The sequence below is a fragment of the Megascapheus bottae genome, chromosome 10, assembly GCF_031878675.1.
Source record: "Megascapheus bottae isolate mThoBot1 chromosome 10, mThoBot2.hap1, whole genome shotgun sequence".
Classification (NCBI taxonomy): Eukaryota; Metazoa; Chordata; class Mammalia; order Rodentia; family Geomyidae; genus Megascapheus; species Megascapheus bottae.
In genome coordinates, this window is record NC_143518.1 from 57,110,361 (window position 1) to 57,131,554 (window position 21,194).

The window sequence follows — 21,194 nt, forward strand, 5'->3', positions numbered from 1 at the left end:
AGAGAGCTGTGTCACTTGCCTTAGAGCACAGACTGTTCTTACATGGTTACTGGGAAGTGGAGAGTTGGTCTGCTACGTGTGCATAGTATGAAAATAGCCTCGATGCCAAAATTTCTGAGTGACAAATTTTGGCTTACACCTATTTTCCTGCACTGCCCCCCTAAGCCTGTCTCCCATCTGGTCTGTGAAGTTTCATCACAGTGCTTACTCAATCCTTTATGAACACCCAAACAGCACTGCTAGAAGTGTGAGGAATTTTTGTTCACTGGCAGTGCGTACACAACAGCAAAGGCAGACAGCAGTAGTACACACCATCTTTCATTTATTAACTAAGCTTGGGCTTTGTTACCTTGCACCTTTAGAAGAAGGCAAGAAGTTTGAGTAATTCTGTTATTTGGGATGAGGAAGCTAAAGTTAAATCTGTGGCCCTACTAGCAACATTATACATAAATTTCAAAGACGTGAAAATTATTATGCAGTTTTTAACCTCTCTTCACATCCTTTCTCTCACATGAGTCACAAAAGAAGAGGCAACAGGAGGAACGAATGCACGGGCCATGATAACCTGACCAAGCAGAGACAGTATCTACACTGTACCCTACTACAGAGTTTGATACACAAACTCAGGTCAAAGCACAATTACTAAGATACATTTATTCCCCCTTTTTAAAGGTAACTCCTAAGTGGGGGACACACAAAGCCACAAGGACAACTTCCTACAGCTCCAAGGCATCCTTTGTTCCAGTAACTAAGGAGTCTAGTTTGTTTCCTTCTGCCTCAAAGACTACAACTTTTGATTGTGATCTGTCCTTAAGCCCTGTTTGCTTTTGTCACTGACCCAGACTCACTGTCAATAGCTTTAGTGCCACCACCAATATGGGGTAAGCCTAGCTGTCAGAAATAGTAATAAGCAGATGCTTCCTGAGAACATTTCTTAAATAGCACAGGGTGGGAATAATGGCAAGAAAAAAAAATAATGTAATACTTTAGACTCACAATAATATCTGCCTCCAGAAGATACCACCTTGGCCTGTGTGCGGCTCATGCCTGTAATCCTAGCTACTCAGAAGGCTGAGATCTGGAAATCACGGTTCAAAGCCAGCCCGGGCAAGAGACTAGAAAATGGGAAGTGGCACTGTGGCTCCAGGGGTAGGGCAGTAGCTTTGAGCTGAAGAGCTCAGAGACAACACCCAGGCCCAGGGATAGGACAGTAGCATTGAGCTGAAGAGCACAGGGATAGCACCCAGGCCGAGTACAAGCCCCATGACCCCCACACACACAAAAAAAAAAGAATGAAAGAAATGCCATCTTAGCTTGAGCTAGTATTCACTATAAGCTGCCCTGCTGAAGGCAGAGGTAGGACAATTTTGAGTTGGGAGGCCAGATGGCTACATAGTAAAACCTTGTCTCTATTAAAGAAAAGAAGAAGGGAAGGAAAACTGTCTTGGCACCCATCTCCGAATAATACCCAACTCACTGGTTAATTTTGGAGCCAAATGAGAGCAGCAAGAGTATTACTATTTGTCCCCCAGTCCTGGGGCTTAAACTCTGGGCCTAGGCATTGTCCCTTAGCTTCTTTTGCTCAAGGCTAGCACTCTACCACTAGAGCCACAGGAATCACATTTTCCAGCTTTTTCTGTTTATACAGTACTGAGGAATCAAACCCAGGGCTTCATGTGCTAGGCAAGCACTCTACCACTAAGCCACATTGCCAGCCCAAGATTTTTGTTGTTGTTGTTGTTTTGTCAGTCATGGGGCTTGAACTTGCCTGGGTGCTGTCCCTGAGCTCTTCAGCTCAAGGCTACAGCCTTACCACTTGAGCCACAGTGCCACTTGTGGTTTTTTTAGTGGTTAACTAGAGATAAGAGTCTCATGGACTTTAGTGCCCGGGCTGGCTTTGAACAAAGATCCTCAGATCTCAGCCTCCTGAGTAGCTAGGATTATGGACGTGAGCCCCCGCAGCGCTTGGACCAACATTATCTTCTTAGCAAATAAAAACCCCCATGATACTTTGAACACATCATCCTTAGGAAGTACTTTGACCAAAAAGAGAACATTGGAATTTATGGAGAACAAAATGCCAGGCTCTGTAGATATACAAGATGATAGCAGAGGCAGCAGAGTTGCAGGGAAGGACAGAGCAAAGCCACTAAGTGCTGATGGTTCTAGTGTTGATTTCAACATGCAGTGAGTGCATTTTTTTAAATGACCTTAGAATAAATGTCTTCCTAACAATATAATGGAAATGCCACTATGCTACTGAAATAACTAGACTTCACATTTTCCTTTAAAACATACATAATTAGAAGATTTTTTTCATCAATCTTAACATACGTTTTATATTGATCAAGGATAAAGTATATCATAATCCAATATCTACTTGTCCTTTATTTATGCCAGTCCTGGACATTGTCCCTAGCTTTTATGCTCAAGGCTAGCACTCTACTAGTTGACCCTCAGCTCCACTTCTGGTGGGTCATGGGGCTTGAACTCTGGGCCCACGCACTTTCCCTGAGCTCTTCAACTCAAGGCTATAGCCCTACCCCTCAGCCACAGCCTTATTTCACATTTCTTAGTGATTAATTGGAGATAAGAGTCTCAGGTTTTTCAGTGCCCAGACTGGCTGGCTTTGAATCACAACCCTCAAACCTCTGCATCCTGAGTAGCTAAGATTACAGGTGTGAACCACCGAGCCCAGCTTTCTGCTTCTGGCTTTTTTGGTGATTCAATGGTAGTAAGAGAATCTTATAGATTCTGCTGCCAAAGCTGGATCTGAACCACAATCCTCAGATCTTAGCCTCCTGAGTAGCTAGGACTACAAGTGTGAGGCAGGGACAATGCAGTTTTGTTTTTTTTTAATTATATTTTACTGATTCCTTTTGTGCCATTTACTAAAAACAAAATAAACTGGCCTTTTTGTTATGTTACAACAAAAAAAAGATCTGGGTCATAATCCATTTACTGGCTGTTAAGGCCTTGGGTAAGTCACTGATTCAATTTCTCAAACAAAAATAGAATAGTTTAACCTATCTTGAAAAAACTCTTAAGAATGAGAGATACTATGTTTAGGTTCCTAGTACAGTCAAGGACACAGAGTCAAAATCATTATTGTCATTTTCAGCCTCATGCAAAATAAAAAACAAACCCTAATACAAAATTGGCAAAACAATTAGTTATACTATAAATATTCAAGAATTATTTTTTTAAAGATACACAGTCAATATTATGTAAGATTCTGAAAACCCTGTCACCTGCTTTATTTGAATTAAAGAAGGGTAAGGGAGAAAATATTCACTTGAATTTGAGAAGCAGCTATACTGGAGCAATATAACAACAATTTTAGGATGCTGGGTTCCTCTGGTCCTAAGGAAATCTTCCTTGCTTGAAGATTCCAGAGCTAATTTTTCCCTAGAGCTTGATCGTTCATTTTCATTGGAATAAAAGAATAAAGAACAAACTCAATAGCACCAAATGGGTTTTAACACACAAAACAGGTCAGATTTCTCCCTTCAAGTGCAAATTTTTACATGAAAATGTTTATAAATCATAGTTGTCTTTCTTCGTGATTCAACCTTTCTCCTGCCTGTAACAGGAGCCTGAGGAACCCATAGAGCCCGTGCATCACTAATCAGATATACAATCCAGCTGCCCCTTCCAAAAGGAATCTCATTACTAATGGACCCGACTCCGAGCTGCCCCAAGGGATGGGAAGCAATAACTATGCCCGCAGGGAGAATGGATACTGTGGATGCCACCAGTCAAAGAGCCGAACGCTGTGCACTGGGTCCAGAATGACTTGCACGCCCTGTTCACTGCGCAGATTCCGTCCCCCACGGACAGGAGAATCTTGGAACACCAGTCTCACTCGATGATGCCGCATGTCTGTACTCACATTAATTGTGAACTAGAAAGGAAAAACAAATTTAGTACTCAAGACTTGGTTTCCTATGGCTTACCATGAGATGACACAGTCTATAACAAGACTATCAGTAAGTTGTAACACCAACATGTTTGTAAAGATAGAAAAATTAAGCCAGCCAGGTACTGGTGGCTCATGCCTGCAATCTAAGCTACTCAGGAGGCTGAGATCTGAGGCACATGACTCAAAACCAGCCCAGGATTTAGAAAAGTCTATGTGACTCTTATTTCCAATCTCAAGTGCCAGCCTTGAGAGAAATAGCTAATCGAGAACATGAGGCACCAAGTTTAAGCCCCAGTGCTGCACACACACATAAAAATACACACAAAACAAAAAACAAAAAGGAAGCAGGCAAAATAGCCTCAAATTTAAGTAACTTTTCCCATATCTGTCATCCTAATAGACAAGTCTAATTTTAGATTTTTTTTTGGGGGGGGTTACAATCCTGGATCTTGAACTAAAGACCTGAGTGTACTGTCCGTGGGCTTCTTTTTGTTCAAGGCTAGGGCTAATGCTCTACCACTTAAGCAACAGTGCCACTTCTGGCTTTTTCTAAGTAGTTTGTTGGCAACAAAGAGCCACACAGACTTTCCTGCCTGGGCTGGCTTCAAAATTTAATCCTCAGATCTCAGCCTCCTGAGTAGCTAGAATTACAGGTATGAGCCACCAGTGCCCAGAATCAGATTTTTTTTTAGGGGGGAGGTGAGGGAGAGGGTCATGAGGCTTGAATTCTGGGCCTAGGCACTGTCCCTGAGCTCTTCAGCTCAAGGATACCGCCCTACCCCTGGGCCTGGGCATTATCCCTGAGCTCTTCAACTGAAGGACACTGCCCCACCCCTGGAGCCACAGCCCTACTTCTGTTTTCTAGTGATTAATTGGAGATAAGAGTCTTGGGGTTGTTTAGTGCCTAAGCTAGCTTTGAACCATGATCCTCAAATATCAGCCTCCTGAGTAGCTAGGATTACAGGTATGAGCCACCGCACCTGACTCAGAATTTTTTTTTTTTTTTGCCAGTCCTGGGCTTGTGCTCATGAGCACTGTCCTTGGACTTTCTCAAGGTTAGAGCTCTACCACTTGAGCCTCAGCACCACTTCCAGCTTTTTTCTATGTATGTGGTACCGAGGAATCAAACCCGGGTCTTCGTGCATGCTAGGCAAGCACTCTACCACTAAGCCAAACTCCCGGCCCCTGACTCAGAATTTTTTAAAAATTATTCTTTAATGATGTAGATTGTGCAGTATTCAGACTGCATAATACAAGTACACCAATAACTCATGATCTTAGCGCATACTATTTAACACCAGTTGCTATTATATCCACTGATTTTCAGTCAGGTTGATATCAAGTCAAGAACTACCATCTACAGAGAAGGAATAAATGAATGTTTCAGATTTTGCTAATCTTCAGACAGACATAAAAGGATTACAAGGATTAGCAACTAATGAAACCTATTAAAATAACTTTATGTTTCAACTTCTTCATTTTATGTGAGTATAAAGACAAATTTCAAGTACTTTGCAAGGAACAAATTTAAATTACAAAAAAAAATTATTCTTTAGAGATTTATTTTTCATGGTTAAATTTACAAATCTCCTTCAAACTACAAATACAGTGAGAGCAGGTAAAAGGTTTCCAGATATAACCTCAAGTCCCCACTTACCAGAGTAAATATCATTCCCATGACAATTGGAATAAAGATGAAGTTGAGGGTGGTAACTTGCAGCAGGCAGCAGTCCTGGTCCGGGTTGGTGTGAACATCTTCATACTGAATGGGAGGCTGCAGTCGTCCCACACACTTGCTCTTTAACCTAGAGGGCTACAGAGAACTAAGCATTAATCTAATGGCCTAGAGGAAGCATTTATGGGGCCAGGAGTGTGGTCTAGCAGTAAGTGCTTGCCTAGCATGCACAAAGCTGTAGGTTCAATTCCTTGGTACCACATTCATGGAAAAAGCCAAAAATGGTTCTGTGGCTCAAGTGGCAGAGTGCTAGTCTTGAGAAAACTCAAGGACAGTGCCAAGGCCCTGAGTTCAAGCCCCAGGACTGGCAAAAAATAAACTTATCTCTTAAGATTCACCAATGAACATCCTAAAGCTAATGAGCTACACGTCTCCTTTCTTTCTCTTCTATACAGACCAGTGGTTTTAGGTTGAAGGCATGGCTGTGGTAGTAGGTATGTGCCAACCTACATATTGGTTCCTATGCAGAGATAAAGGAAATATGCCCTCCCTTCAAAAGAAGGGAAAACATTGTGATGGATCGTGGTAGTGGTAACCTATGCTTCATTTAAGTGGTAGACCTTCTACCGAAGAAATGGAAACTTATAGCCCCTATCAAACTATAAACTTGAAATTTAAAACGTTCTGAGAATTGCAAATTCACTTGTCCACCTCCAAAAAGTATTTATTGCACAGAAGGGAGGGACAAAGTGGTCTCCTAATTTTATACACCATAAAACAAAAGATTCACAAGTCTCACAACTTGAGGATAGGGATTCAAAGTATGTGACTTTTATCTCTAACCACCAGAAAACTGGAAGTGGAGCTGAGACTCAGAGTGGCAGAGTGATATCCTTGAGCAACAAAACTCAGCAACAGTACCCAGACCCTGAGTTCAAGCTTTAGGACTGAGACCCACTGCCCTCCTCCCCCACACCAAGTAGAAAAAGAAGACTTACATAAGTACTGGTAATTCACACCTCTAACTCGCTACTCAAAAGGTAGAAACTAAGGTCCATTGTTTAAAGCTAGCCCAGGCAAAAAGTTATTGAGACCCCATCTCAATTATAGTTAAGTGCCATGATGTACGCCTGCCATCTCATCCATATAGGAGGCTACGATTGGCATTATGGTATAGTTCCAGGCCAGCTCAAGCAAAAATCATTGAGATCCTACCTTAAAAATAAAAGCTAGGCCTGGTAGAGTTAGCCCATCATCTTAACTACAGCAGGAAGCGTTAAGTAAGAAGCTGAGTGTCTAGGCCAGCCGCAACAACAACAATATTATTATTATCTGATTCTAACTCACAGAAAGCACAAAAAAGGCCTAGAGGGCTGGGAGCATGGACTAGTGGTAGAGTACTTGCCTAGCATGTATGAAGCCCTGGGTTCGATTCCTTGGTACCACATACACAGAAAAGCTTGAAGTGGTGCCATGGCTCAAGAGTTAGAGCACTAGCCTTGAGAAAGCACAAAGACAGTGCTCAGGACCTGAGCTCAAGCCTAGAGGCCTGGCTGAAGCAGCAGAGCACCTGCTGGCAACTATAAAGTCTGGGTCAGAACAGACTGAGCATGGGGAGACTTCATAGTAAGTTCAGTCCCTCTGGCCTACCTCTGCTGTAAAAGGACATAGAATTTTTCCCCTCTGACAGGTGAAATAAAGCACCACTCTGGGGGCAGAGGGAGCCAGGCACTGAGATCTGAGGATCACGTTTCAAAGCCAGCCCAAGCAGGAAAATCTATGAGACTCTTACCTCCAATTAACCACCAAAAAACTGAAAGTGGCACTATGGCTCAAAGTGGTTAAGTGCTATCCTTAAGGAAAAAAAGCTCAGGAGCAGTGCCAGGTCCTGAGTTCAAGCCCCATAACCAACTAAAAAAAAAAAAAGAACAGAGAAGCAGACCAGATTGAGTCTTCCTCTAGGACTGTGAGGAAAGAAATTACTTCCTCTTCTATTTTTTAAGTTATCCCAACTGAAGTACTCTGTTATAGTATCAAGGAGAAGGAACAAAGGATTAAGACATCTAGTGAAATTCATTACAACAGATATTACCTGAAGGCAAAGAGAAGATCACATACCTGTTTTTTAAATTTGAAGTTGAACTCCCACATTGGTTCTTGTCTATTCCCAACAATCTTTCTGCACCAGAAAAGTAAGCACTGTTTAAAAAATAAAATGATATAATATAAAATAAAGAGGGAAAATAAAAAAAAAACTACAAATTAAAAAAAAAAAAAACTAGAACAAATCTGTCTGAGGGCTCTAAAGCCAAGCACAGTCCCAATGCTAAGGTTTTTCTTTAGCATCTATGACTCAACTTGACATGGGTGCATCATGAAAAGACAATCCAGGGCTACTCAGGAAGAAGAGGGACCAGCTTAAGTCAACCTCAGAGATTATTGAGATCAACCCAATTATTCTTGTCTTTAAAAGGCAGAAACATGGTTCCAAAGGCAGGGGCATTTTCTCTGATTCAGCAGGCCACTGCTCTCCATTAAAACATTAAAATATAAGGGCAGCCAATAGCCACCAGGCAAGATGATCTCAAGGCCATACGGCAGGCAAGGAGCACCAGCCCTGTAATAGGAGCAAGCCACTCAGGACCTTCCTGGAACAGACAGCCGGTAATAGAAACCACAGAGCTGGGCTGAATGCAGTCTGAAGTAAGCCCCTCAGTAAAAGTCGGCTACAGCTAGGTTTAAGCACAAGAAGTGAGTACCTCCCAGGGGATAAGGGATGGATCGTCCGCCGTGCCAGCTGTCCTGCCCTTCAGACATGCCCTGTACGTCCTGCTGTTCCATCAAAAATAATGGGCTTGGCTTTAAGGGGAAAACACTTCTGCTGCCATCGCAACGGCTCCAGTGTCCCACACAAGCTATGCTACTGAAAAGAGAGAGAGGGGAATCAAATACAAAAAGGTGGAGTCCAGGAACATAGGACAACTCTCTTCAGGCATGCTGGCAACTCCCTGGATGCCATGCGACTATGGGCATACAAGTGGCAAGGCCAAACATGGGACATCTGCTACTGCAGGTCCCACTACTTCTTCCAAAGATCTCTAACAAGGCACAAAGAAGCAGCCAGATGGCCTGGGCTTACTACCTGGATCAAGATCTTAGTTCTCATTCCACTTTGCCTTTTCAGTCTACTTTTTATAAATTAATATATAGCAGTAAGAATATGAAGATATGAGTCATACAAGACTTAAGCAGTAGCCCTTGCATTGTGCACTGGAGCCGCCAAGATGTGTCAGGCATGAGGGGTTTGCTCAAAGCTGCTCTGCTCAACAACCAACTCCCCCTAGCTTGATTAGCTCTGGGATGATCCCACCCTCCACACAGTTAGTCTGATCCTCTCAAATGCTTCTAGGGGAGGAACACTGTCCACTCATGTTACAAGTTGAAACAGCTGCTATGCCTGCTATGCATGCACAGCATGCTTGGCCTGGCCTAAATCCATCAGCTGCCATGATATTATGTTGTGTTCAGTGAATGGCCCTGATCACCTCATTTTGTAAGCCAAGAAGAAAATCTTGGGTATCTTAAAATCAATAGTACCCTTTTAATTTATACACATCAAGTAGAATATTAATATCATAAAGCTAACCTAAGGGAAATGAATCATTCTAGAATCACTATATAGCCATCACTAATAGCTATAATCATAAAGACAAAGTATAAGAGAATAGGAAGTGCTAGAGAACCTCTAATTTGGGGTCGGAACAAAGTAAATCACAACTGTCTATCAAAAAACAGGAAATTTATACAATGATACTAGTTGAATAAGAAAAGGTCAAGATATCATCAGCTTGCCTAGGTAATCATACCTATTAAAACTTACCTAGCCTAGCAAAAATGACTTTGCCAGGAAGAAAAAGGAAAGAAAGGACCAAAGACTAGCTGGTCTATTTATTACTAGTCAGAATAATTTCAGAAACTTGAATACAGGTATGAACACAAAATGCTGGAAGAATCCTGATTTTAAAAAACTTATGGGGCCAGGAGTGTAGTCTAGCAGGAGAGTGCTCGCCTAGTATACACGAAGTCCTAGGTTTGATTCCTCGGTAGCACATACTCAGAAAAAGCCAGAAATGGCGCTATGGCTCAAGTGGCAGAGTACTAGCTTTGAGCTAAAGTGTTCAAGGACAGTGCCCAAGCACTGAGTTCAAGCCCCAGGAATGCCCTCCCCCCCAAAAAAAACCTTAAGGGGACGTAATTGTAGCTATTCAGGGGGCTGAGACTGAGGATCGTGGGTCAAAGCCAGCCCAGGCACTAAAAAGACTCTTTTCTCCAATTAATCACCAGAAAACAGGAAGTGTGGCTGTGGCTCCAAGGGTGGGGTGGTAGCCTTGAGCTGAAGAGCTCAGGAAAATGCCCAGGGAAGGGGTATGGTGATAGCCTTGAGCTGAAGGGCTCAATCCCTCAATCCACACAATGGGGAAGGGGAGAAGGCCCTCAAGGGGCCGGGCGCATAGCTTAGTGATAGAGTGCTCGCCTAGCATGCACAATACCCTGTATTTGATTCCTCAGTACCACATACCCAGGAAAAGCTGGAAGTGATGCTGTGGCTCAACTGGCAGAGCATCAGCCTTGAGAAAAAACTGTCTAAGGACCGTGCTCAGGCCATGAGTTCAAGCCCCAAGACTGGCAAAACAAAAAAAAAAAATCTTAAAACACAGGTAGAATTTTAGAGCACTAAAGTCCATGATATAGAGAACTTTATAGTGTTTAAGATAACATAACACAGAACCAGGAATAGTCTAGCACAGGGCACTTAACAATTTAAAAGTCTACATCAGAATCCTTTAAGGAAGTCAGGAATAAAAGGGAATTATTGAATGTCAAGGTTACTTTAGAAAGAGAAAATTATGAACTACTCATGCTCTATTTCCCAACATAATCTGAGCACCTTTTAAAAACTACAGTAAATACCTGCCATTCAATTGTGTATTCTCCTTGCTCAAACCATTATATCTGAAGTACAATTTATAATACATAAACGTTAAAATAGAGAGAGTAAAGAATACACTTAAAGCATAACAAAGCTTTAAGGTAAAGAGAACATAAGCTAGCTCAGCAGAGTGGGAATGTCTTAGAGAAAGGATTTCTCTGAGTCCGAAGTTTACATGAGTCCCCTATCAACCTGAGAACAACAGCCCTCCCAGCAAAGAAGCTGAAAACAAGCCACAATAAACAGATTCATTAGTGAAACCCCAACACTAATTCTCACGTACTTTGGAATTCTTTAGAGTGCTGGGAGTACTTTCTGGAATGGCTGGATTCTTGGAGATTCGAGCAGCAAATGGTTCATACATATGGTACAGAGATCGGATCACACATGCCCGGAGACAGCGCAGCTTCTCCATTGACTCTGGTCGCAGGCGCAAAGGCAGAGAGGCATTCAGCGTGTAGTGCCTGGAACATGACACATTACTCCAACGAATAGGTGACCTGTCTCTCCTGGTCTATAGATGAACTTTGTTAGACTTCTCCACTGTCTATTACTTAGCTGGCAGCACATGTACAAATCACCATTTCCTTAACTGAACAACTTCTGCTTCCTCACCTTATATTCCTGTATTCCCTCACACTTTACAAATGTTTAAATCTCCATGACTGCACTGTACAATGGAGCAAGTCTTTGAATTGATACCCATAATATATTTCAGCTGCTCATCAAAAAGAACGTACCCTGGGGAAAAGCCTCCAGGTTCTCTGTTACTAATTTGGCTCGGCAAGTTCTCTACTCTGTGCTACATCAACACGCACCTACCATAGCCTTGCAGCTTACAATCTCCATTTATGTACCCACATCAGAAGATACACAGACAGCACTTTCACTGATCCTATAAGTCACTCACTCCTCAGCACTACCATTCTACTTAGGGCAGCACAGCTACTGACACTGGGTGGCTAGTCTCTGCAGAGGACTAGAAAAAGCTAGACAACAACAACTCCAGTAGGGAAAGAAGCAGATAGGCATCTGCAGCTTTTGAACATTCTAAGATAAACTTCTGAAGAGAAGTCTTAAGTCAAGTTCTTTCTGGGACATAAAGCAACAGTTTGCTAAAAGCAGATGCTGGAAGGGAAAGGTAGCAACCACAAGGAAGACAATTACCTGGAAGAACCTATTAAATTCAAATTTAAATTAGAGAGGGGTCAAGGAGTCCAAAAGTAGGGTCATACTCAAAAAGGAGAGGAAATTTAAAAAAAAAAAAAAAAAAGGAAAGTCAGCATCCAAGGAGAAATTCTGGGTCCCAAACAGCACTAAAGTGGCTACAGAGAAAACAGGGAGCTCTCTGTGGTCGCACCTTCGGTACAACCTGGTCCAAAAGGCAGCAGTGCAAGTGACAGTCCAGGCATTCTTACAAATCAGGGAGAAGTTTACAATGTCCTCAGGACGGATGTAGGAAGCCAGCAACAGCCAAATATCCATGGGGTACTCCTCTCCTCCAGCCCCATCCAGGTCTTCTAAAAGAGAAAAAGAATAATATTCTTTGATTTTCTACAACTATCTAAAGACATGGGATGTGTGCACATTTAAGAAAAAGATTTTAGTTGGGCATGGTGGCTCACGCCTGTAATCCTAGCTACTCAGGAGGCTGAGATCTGAGGATCAAGGTTCAAAGCCAGCCCAGGTACAAAAGGACCTGAGATTCTTATCTCCAGTTAATTACTAGAAAATGGGAAGTGGGGCTTGGCTCGAGGGTAAGCTTTGAGCTGAAGAGCTCAGGGACACTGTCCAAGCCCAGGGGTAGGGATAGAGTGGATCCAGGCCCAGGAGTAGGGTGGTAGCCTTGAGCTGAAGAGCTCAGGGACAGCACCCATGCCAAAGCCCCAAGACCCACCAAAAAAAAAAAAAAAAGGTTTGAAATAGACTCTTGGCGGGGTGGGGTGTAGGGAACATGGGTCACTCTTAAGTGAATCCACTTCCCAGTGAATGCCATTATTTTATCTTGTCTGTTGGCTATGTAGAATTCCATTGTGTGTGTGTGTGTGTATGTGCGTGTGTGTGTGTATCACATTCTAGCTGCTAAAACTATTTGCCTCCTATTGCGTCAGCAAATTTAAAAAAAAAAAACAACTCTACATACTATTTTGAAGTTTTCAATATTCCTTTGCATATTATGTCAAGTAATTCTTCAAAAGAAATATGGAAAATATCATAGAGCCCATGTTAGTAAAAAGAAAACAGACAAGGTAAACACATTCGGGTTCTGACTCTAATATTGAGCTTTGCACTCTATGCTTCCTTGGCTTTGAATTTTTTTACAGGGGGTCTACATGCACCAAACATTTTCTTCAGTTATGCAAAAGAAGAAAAATATGCTGTCAGGTACTGATGGTTCACACCTGTAATCTTAGGTACTCAAGAAACAGATCTGGGGCTTGTGGCCAACTTAGATAGGAGAGTCAGTGAAACTATGGCTCAATGGTAACAGTCTTGAAAAAGCTAAGGGACAGGGCCCAAGCCCTGAGCTCAACTATAAGCAAAAAGGGGAGGGGGAGGGAGAGAGAAATAAAGAGAAAGAGAGAGAGAAGCAAAAACTGATTTTAAGATGGTACAAGGGGGCCGGGAGTTTGGCCTAGTGGTTAAAGTGCTCGCCTAGCATGCACGAAGACCCGGGTTCGATTCCTCAGTACCACATACATAGAAAAAAGCCAGAAGTGGTGCTGAGGCTCAAGTGGTAGAGCTCTAACCTTGAGAAAGTCCAAGGACAGTGCTCAGGCCCTGAGCTGAAGCCCAGGACTGGCACCAAAAAAAAAAAAAAAAAAAAAAAAAAAAAAAAAAAGGATGGTACAAGGATAGCAGTGGCTCACGCCTGTCATCCTAGCTACTCAGGAGGCTGAGATCTGAGGATCACAGTTCAAAGCCAGCCCGGGCACTAAAGACAGTGAGACTCTTAAATCCAATTGACCACTAGAAAACAGGAAGAGGCACTGTAACTCAAGAGGTAGGGTGGGTATCCTTGAGCTGAAGAGCTCAGGGATAGCACCCAGGCCCAGAGTCCAAGCCCCACAACTGACCAAAAAAAAAAAAAGATCGTACAAGAATACCTCTAGTACAAACTACGAAAATAAAAAGCAGATTAGTCACAGTGTCACTTATCACTAGTTACTGTCAGGTTAGCTTAGGTTTCCAGAGAGGAGGCAGTCACCTCTTGACCTTGTATCCCTCCTCCTCCTTCTCCATCACACTTCACTGGTGGGAATTTCTTCAATCCTGAGGTCCACTATACAACATTTGGAACCCTCAATTCAGATCTAGTCATAACACTATGCTAAAACCAGCTTTCCCCTTGCCTGGGCAAAAACAAACTTAACACAACTTCCTCAAGTCACCCCAGCTTATCTAGCTGCTTCCTGTACTCAATGATTCAATCGGATTCTGGTGTTAGGGTTTTCATAATAAAAACCAGCATATCTGAAACAATGTGCTTTTTTCTGGCTTCTGCCTCTTCTTGTGTCCTAACTCCACCTCCCCTGAGTAAGCCTCAATTTCTCTCACAATGCATCCCATCCCTTAGACAGAGAAGGAAAATGATACCTACTGAGACTCATAGACTTTACAAATTAGAGTACTATTAGAGACGCTACCTGTTATTTTAAAAAATAAATTCTTCAGTTCTTCCTAAAGAATTATCAGTGTTTGTACATAATTATTAATAAATTTCCAAACAAGGGGCCTGGAGCATGGCCTGGTGGTAGAGTGTTTGCCTAGCACGCACAAAGACCGGGGTTCCATCTCAGTATCACATACATGGTATGTATGTACAACATACACAGAAAAAGCTGGACATGGTGCTGTGGCTCAAGGGGTAGAGCTCTAGACTTGAGAAAGCCCAGGGACAATGCTCAGGCTCTGAGTTCAAACCCCAAGACTGGCAAAAAAGAAATTTCCAAATAAGGAAATGGATTGGTCAAGAAAGCTTTACAGAGAAAGTCAAAAACATCACTGAAAACTTTGATAGGTACAAGATAAGAAACAGGTAAAGTAAAAGAAACAGGTTACATGAAGCTAAGATACTTAGAAAAACAAATCGCACATCAGCGAAGCACAAGAAAGTCTCTAACAAGATTTTCCTGACATTCAGAAATTACTAAGCAAGGTGCTGAGGAATGGCCAAGTGGCCTAGAAAGCACAAGGCCTTGGTTCAGACCCCAGTACAGCCAAAAGAAAAGGAAAAGAAAGAAAAAGAATTATAAGTAGCTCACACCTATAATTTAACTACTTAGGAGGCAGAGATCATAGGATGGAGGTTCAAAGCCAGAATCAGTGAGTCTGTTATCTCCAGTTAACAACCAAAAAACCAGAAGTAGAACTATGCTCAAATGGTAAAGGGCTAGCCTTGAACACAAAAGCTCAAGGACAGCACTCAGGCCCAGTGATCAAGCCCCAGGACTGGAACGATAGACAGACAGACAGACAGACAGGCAGACAGACAGACAGACAGGAAGAGGAGGAGGAGGAAGGGAGAGAGGGAGGGAAAGAGGGAATGAACAAAGGAAGGGAGGCAGGTGATAGGTACAGGGGAGGGGAGAGCAAGGGAGGGAGGGAGGGAGGGAGGGAAGGGGGAAGAAGGAAGGAAGGAAGGAAGGAAGGAAGGAAGGAAGGAAGGAAGGAAGGAAGGAAGGAAGGAAGGAAGGAACCAGGTATGGTAATCCACACCTATAATCCCAGCATCCAAGAGGCAGAGTTCAAATTCCAATATGGCTTTTTAAAAAAGTCATCTTTTGCCGGGCACAGTGACTTAGGAAGCTGAGGTCTGAGGATCACAGTTCAAAGCCAGCCCGGGCACCAAAGTCCATGAGACTCCTATCTCCAATTAACCACCAGAAAATCAGAAGTAGCGCTGTGGCTCAAATGGTAGAGCCATAGCCTTGAGCTGAAGAGCTCAGGGACAGCATCCAGGCCCAGAGATCAAGTCCCATGACTGACAGAAAAAAAATCATCTTTTGGGGCAGGGAATTTGGCCTAGTGGTAGAGTGCTTGCCTAGCATGCACAAAACCCTGGGTTCAATTCTTTGATAGCACATACACAGAAAAAGCCAGAAATGGTGCTGTGGATCAACTGGCAGAGTGCTAGCCCTGAGCAAAAAAAGTGTCCAAAGACAGTGTCCCAGCCCTAAGTTCAAGCCCCAGGACTGGCAAAAAAAAAAAAAAGGCTAGTGGTACAGTGCTTACCTAGCATGCACAAAGACCCAGGTTTGACTCCTCAATACCACATACATAGAAAAAGCCAAAAGTGGCACTATGGCTTAAGTAGTAGAGCTCTAGCCTTGAGAAAGCCCAAGTACAGTGCACAGGCCCTGAATTCAAACTCCAGGGGGACGGGGAGGGGGGAGAGGGGAGACAATGACACAGTATAATATCTCACCACTACCATATTTAAGTCAGAGAATAGAATATGAAAAAAGAAATAGTCACATGTTGCTAGTAGAAATATAAAGTGATGTAGCCACTTGGTGACTTCTCAAAAAGCTAAACACAGGCTACTATGTTATCCAATAAGGGCATTCCTATATAAAAGAAATAAAAGTATATGCCCACACAAACACTTGTCTATAAATGTTCATGTCAGTATTATGCATAACAGCCTGGCAAAAAGCAATAAAAATTAGGTGTGGTAGAACACACCTGCAATCTTAGTACTCAGAAGGCTGAGGCAAGAGGATTTTGACTTTGAGGTCAGCAAGGGCTATATACAGCAAGATCCTGTCTCAAAGTTTAAAACAAAACTACAACAACAACAACAACAAAAACAAAAACAAAAAAAAACAAAAAAAAAAACAGCAGAAAAAAGCTGGGTATCATGGCTATGGCTAAAGCCTATAAACCTAGGTACTTAGGAAGTAACTGGGGGACAAGGTCAATTGGGTTCAAGGTCATCCTGAGCTATAAAAACGTACTCAAGACTCCATTTCAACTGGTGGGGAACAGTGATTTATTCCTGTCATCCCATCCTACAGGGAAGCACAATGGCAAAACATAGTGGCAAGTGCCTGTTATACAGGAAGAACAAATAGAAAGATCACAGTCCAGGCAAACCCAGACATAGCAAGAGCCTTAGTCAAAAAACAAACAACACAAGCCGAGTACAGTGGCTCACGCCTGTAATCCGCAGGAGGCTGAGATCTAAGGATCAAGGTTCAAATCCATCCTGAGCACAAAAGGACCTGAGACTCTTATCTCCAATTAGACTCTAGAAAACAGGAAGTGAGGCTTGGCTCAAGGGTAAGGCAGTAGCCTTGAACTGAAGAGCTCAGGGACAGCTCCCAGCCCTAGTTCAAGCCCCATGACCCACCACAGAAAAAAAAACAAAAAACCACAGAAAGGGCTGGCAGAGTTGCTCAAGTGACAGAATACCTACTAGCAAGTACAGGCACTGAGGTCAAATTCCAGGACTACCAAAATACATTAAAAATATGTGCATATGCATTTATATTTCTATATATACATATGTAAATACATGTGTTATACACACACACACAGACACACACACACACACTCACACACGAATCCCTACCCCTAATAAGAGTTGTGATGGTACATAGGATTTATTTTTTTTTTTTTGCCAGTCCTGGGGCTTGAACTTAGATTCCTGACCTTTTGTTGCTCAAGGCTAGCACTCTAACATTTGAACCACAGTGCCACTTCTAGCTTTTTCTGTTTATGTGGTACTAAGGAATGGAACCCAGGGCTTCATGCATGCTAGACAAGCACTCTACCACTAGGCGACATTCCCAACCGCAGTAGCATTCTTTATACTGCATTCTTCCTTAATTCTCTTCCTTAATTCTTCCTTAAAATTCCTATATACTGGGGCTAGGAATGTAGCTGAGTGATAGAGTGCTTGCCTAGCATGTATGAAGCCCTGGGTTCCATTCCTCAGTATCATATAAAGAGAAAAAGTTGGAAGTGGCACTGCGGCTTAAGTGGTAAAGTATTAGCCTTGAGCAAAAACAAGATTAGGGATAGGATCCAACCCCCACCCCCCCAAAAAAAAGGAATGCTGCTTATCAATTTCTAGATCTTGGGGAAAAAAGGTATCACAGATGATAACTAGTATAACAATAAAAGTAATGTCAGTTCCTTGTTATTTAAACTTTTTTTCTTTTGGTGCCAGTGCTGGGTCTTGGACAAAAGTCTGGGCGCTGTCCCTGGCTTTTGAGCCAGGGCCATTTGAGCCACAGCTCCACTGTCAGCTTTTTACTGATTAATTGAAGTGCAGTCTCATGGACTTTCCTTCTCAGGCTCTGAACCACAATTCTCAGATCTAGGCCTCCTGAGTAGTTAGGATTACAGGCATGAGCCACCTATGCCCAGCTATTTTAACATACTTTAAGCAACTCGAATATCTAGTATCTAATTCTCAAGAAGACGCAAAAGTTCTAATCTGAGACTCAAATCACAAAAATTATTTATCACTTAGCCTCCCCTAATCCTAATGACCTTTAGAATCACTTCAGCCTTAAAAATAGCTAATCTGAAGCTGTTCATCAGTAGCTCACACCTGTAATTTTAGCTACACAAGAGAATAAGATCTCAAGATCTCAGTTCAATACCAGCCCAGGCAGAAAATTCCATGAGCCTCTTATATTCAACTACCAGGAAAAGGACAGAGTGAAGGTCTGGCTCAAGTGGCAGAGCACCAGCCTTGAGCTAAAGAGCCAAGCAAGAGAGTAAGGCCTGGAGTTCAAATCTCAGTAACAGCTCATGAATGTGCTAATTTTCTGACAAAAACAAAAAAGAAAAAGAGCCAACGTTAGACAGGGAAGTCCATGAACTCTTTTTTTTTTTTTTTTAAAGTAATAGACACTATATAGTTTAATTTGTTCAAAAGACTGTCAAAGCCCAATAAAATAAGTTCCAGGAAATAGATACTTGCAAAAGGAGACAGGGGCTTAGGGAAAAGGGTAGAATGAAGGGGAAAGGGCAAAATTAAATATAGGCAAGAATTCACTGTACCTACCACAGAACTGTGAGAATCCTAAGGGAATGGGTAGGTAGGGAGGAGAGGAGGATGAAAAGGGTGACACCCACCAGCGTGCATTGCAGTGATAAACTGCTTCAGTGAATTGGAACTGCTCTGAACGACTTAAAAATAATAAAAATCTTCAAAAAATTCAATACATATCCTACAAAATAAAGAGAAGTGAAGAAAGAAATGTGTCTAAAGGAATGGGTGAGCATATGAAAAGCGATGACATTTACCAAGATGCATTTTATTCATAAACTGCTTTGTTAAATAGCAATACAATAACAAAGATAGCGAAAAGAAAAAAAAATAAGCTTTTCTGCCAACTATGCTTTGTAGACAATCCAAACAGCTCCTAAACTGAATAATACAATTAACATATTTGAATATAAAAGGATGAAGATTTTATGAAATTATTACCTAGTAGAATCATTACATTCAGAAATTGCTTTGTATGTCTATTCCTTAACATGATCATTTCCTGAGGCCATTAACTATTATCTCCAATTCCATTACCTAAAAAGTTGGAAGTAGAGCACTACCCTTGAGCAAAAAAGCTTAGGGACAGCATCCAGGCCCTTAGTTCAAGCTCCAGGACCAGCAAATATATGACTTTTTCTCTCCTTCCCTCTCAAACTTAGATAAAAGTAAATAGGTCTAGCTGGGTACCAGTGACTCACATTTATAATCCGAGCTATTCAGGAGGCTGAGATCTGAATATTGTAGTTAAAAGCCAGATCAGGCAGAAAAGTCCATAAGACTCTTATTTCTAATAAACTACCAAAAAAAAGCTGAAAGTGGAGCTATGGCTCAATTGGTAGAGTGCTATCCTTGAGCGAAAGAAATATAAAGACAGTGGCCAGGCCCTCAATTCAAGCCTCAGAAGTGGCATTAAAAAGAAAAAAATCAAAAAGTAAGTAAGTCTGATGTTTTAGCAAGTACTGTCCAACTGTCAAGATCTCAGCTGAGAGATTTTCTCCAAACTCTACTTCCATAATGGTGTCTCCCTGTATGAGGAGAAAATGACAGCTTCAACTATCACCACAGAAAGAATAAATAAGGCAAAAGAGGGCAGGTTCTGTACCTTTGTGTCTCTTGCTCTTCTTTTTTCTGGAGATGGTTCTCTCATGGGCACTTTCTTCTTGGGCATCCATCTCATCACTGCTGTCAATGATGTCACAGGGTTCACCAGCCCCAGAAAGAACTTCCTCTGCAGGAACCTGGGAGGCTTCCAAGCCACAAAGAGATTTTACTAGAAGAAAATAAGAGAAGAATGAGATGGCACAGACTCTCACCCACAAGTACAGGTTAGCCAAGGTTCCAACATCCATCAGGGAAGGGGGAGAGGAGAGGCTTGTTGGGGCTGCTAGGGGAAGCTGAGAACCTTAAAACCAAGTTAACAACAGAAACTTGGAAAGCAATGGACAAACTGACTCCAAAGTTGCAGTAACTGGCACCTTCAAAGTGCTTACTTCAACAGGAAGAGTGCATATAATCCATCCACTATAAACCCTCTATTACTATAAAACACAGGTGAATTTTATTCTTATCTACATGATCTCTGGGAAGCCACTTTAACCTTGGTCCTGAGCAGAAAAGTCTCAGGGACTAATGTCTTTAAAACCTTGAAAGCAAGAGAATACCAGAAAAGGAAATGGATGTGGCAAGTTTATTAAACAAGGAAGCCAAATACGTGTGTGTGAGACCACTGCAAGAGATTACTACCGAAGAAGCAGCAGTGGAAAACTACAAAGTTGCTTTTTTCTTCTTCTTTTTTTTTTTTTAACACCGAGATAGAAATGCAGCTATAGAAACTGGTAATCCTCCCCCTCACTCCTCCCTCGAATAGGAGCGCAAACACGTTTATGGAAGACGACCAAAGGATGGGGTTGGGGGAAGCGGACACGGACACAGGGACACAGGGACACAGGGACACACACACACACACACACACACACGACAAAACTCCCAGGAAGATAAAACACATAGCGGTCTTCAGAGCCTGGCCACCAGCCTACCTTCCTGCTGAACGGCGTTGGCCACCGCCTTCTTGACGCGTCCAGACCTCACGACGGCTGGATCCGAGTTGGCATAATCCGCCACGGTTACTGAAAGACAGCAGCAGCCCTCAAGACACGGGCCTTCTTCTCCGGGGGTCTTTCCCACCCAGCCCTCCTCCTTCGTGGCCCAGGCCCTCCGGCGGTGCTGCGGCCGGGCCCGAGCCCTCGCCCCAGCCCCCGGCCCGGCCTGAGCCGGCCGCCCCTCCCGGCCATCCACATCCAGGTCCTGCAGCGCCCGCGCCCCCAGCCCCTCGCCCACCTCGCCCCGAGCAGGCGTCCTGGGCCCGGAATTTCAGTCTCTTTCCTCTTTTGGGCATGGCGGCCGTATTGAAGCGAGGCCGGCCTAGCGGGCTGAGATCCCGGGCCATGTCTCGGGCCCGAGAGCCGGCTCCGGACGCCACGAACCAGCTCCGCCCGGTCCCGCAGCCATCCCGCACCGAGCCCGCAGATCTCGCGAGAACTTGGACTAGGTAGTGCTGAGTCCCCGTTGGCAGCCGCCGCCCCTTGCTGGGAACCAA

At 43.0% G+C, this 21,194-nt stretch overlaps 1 protein-coding gene across 1 annotated transcript; it reads right to left on the bottom strand.

Moving 5' to 3' along the window:
• Positions 1-305: 305 nt before the first annotated feature.
• Tmem183a (transmembrane protein 183A) lies at positions 306-21,107 on the bottom strand. The gene is made up of 8 exons (XM_090341402.1): positions 20,936-21,107; positions 20,635-20,724; positions 19,701-19,868; positions 11,948-12,107; positions 10,871-11,051; positions 7,716-7,796; positions 5,580-5,735; positions 306-3,904 (listed from the first exon to the last, which is right to left on the bottom strand). Exons 1-8 carry the CDS (start codon positions 21,042-21,044, stop codon positions 3,719-3,721), a joined length of 1,131 nt encoding a protein of 376 aa, XP_090197528.1. The 5' UTR covers positions 21,045-21,107; the 3' UTR covers positions 306-3,718.
• Positions 21,108-21,194: the final 87 nt, after the last annotated feature.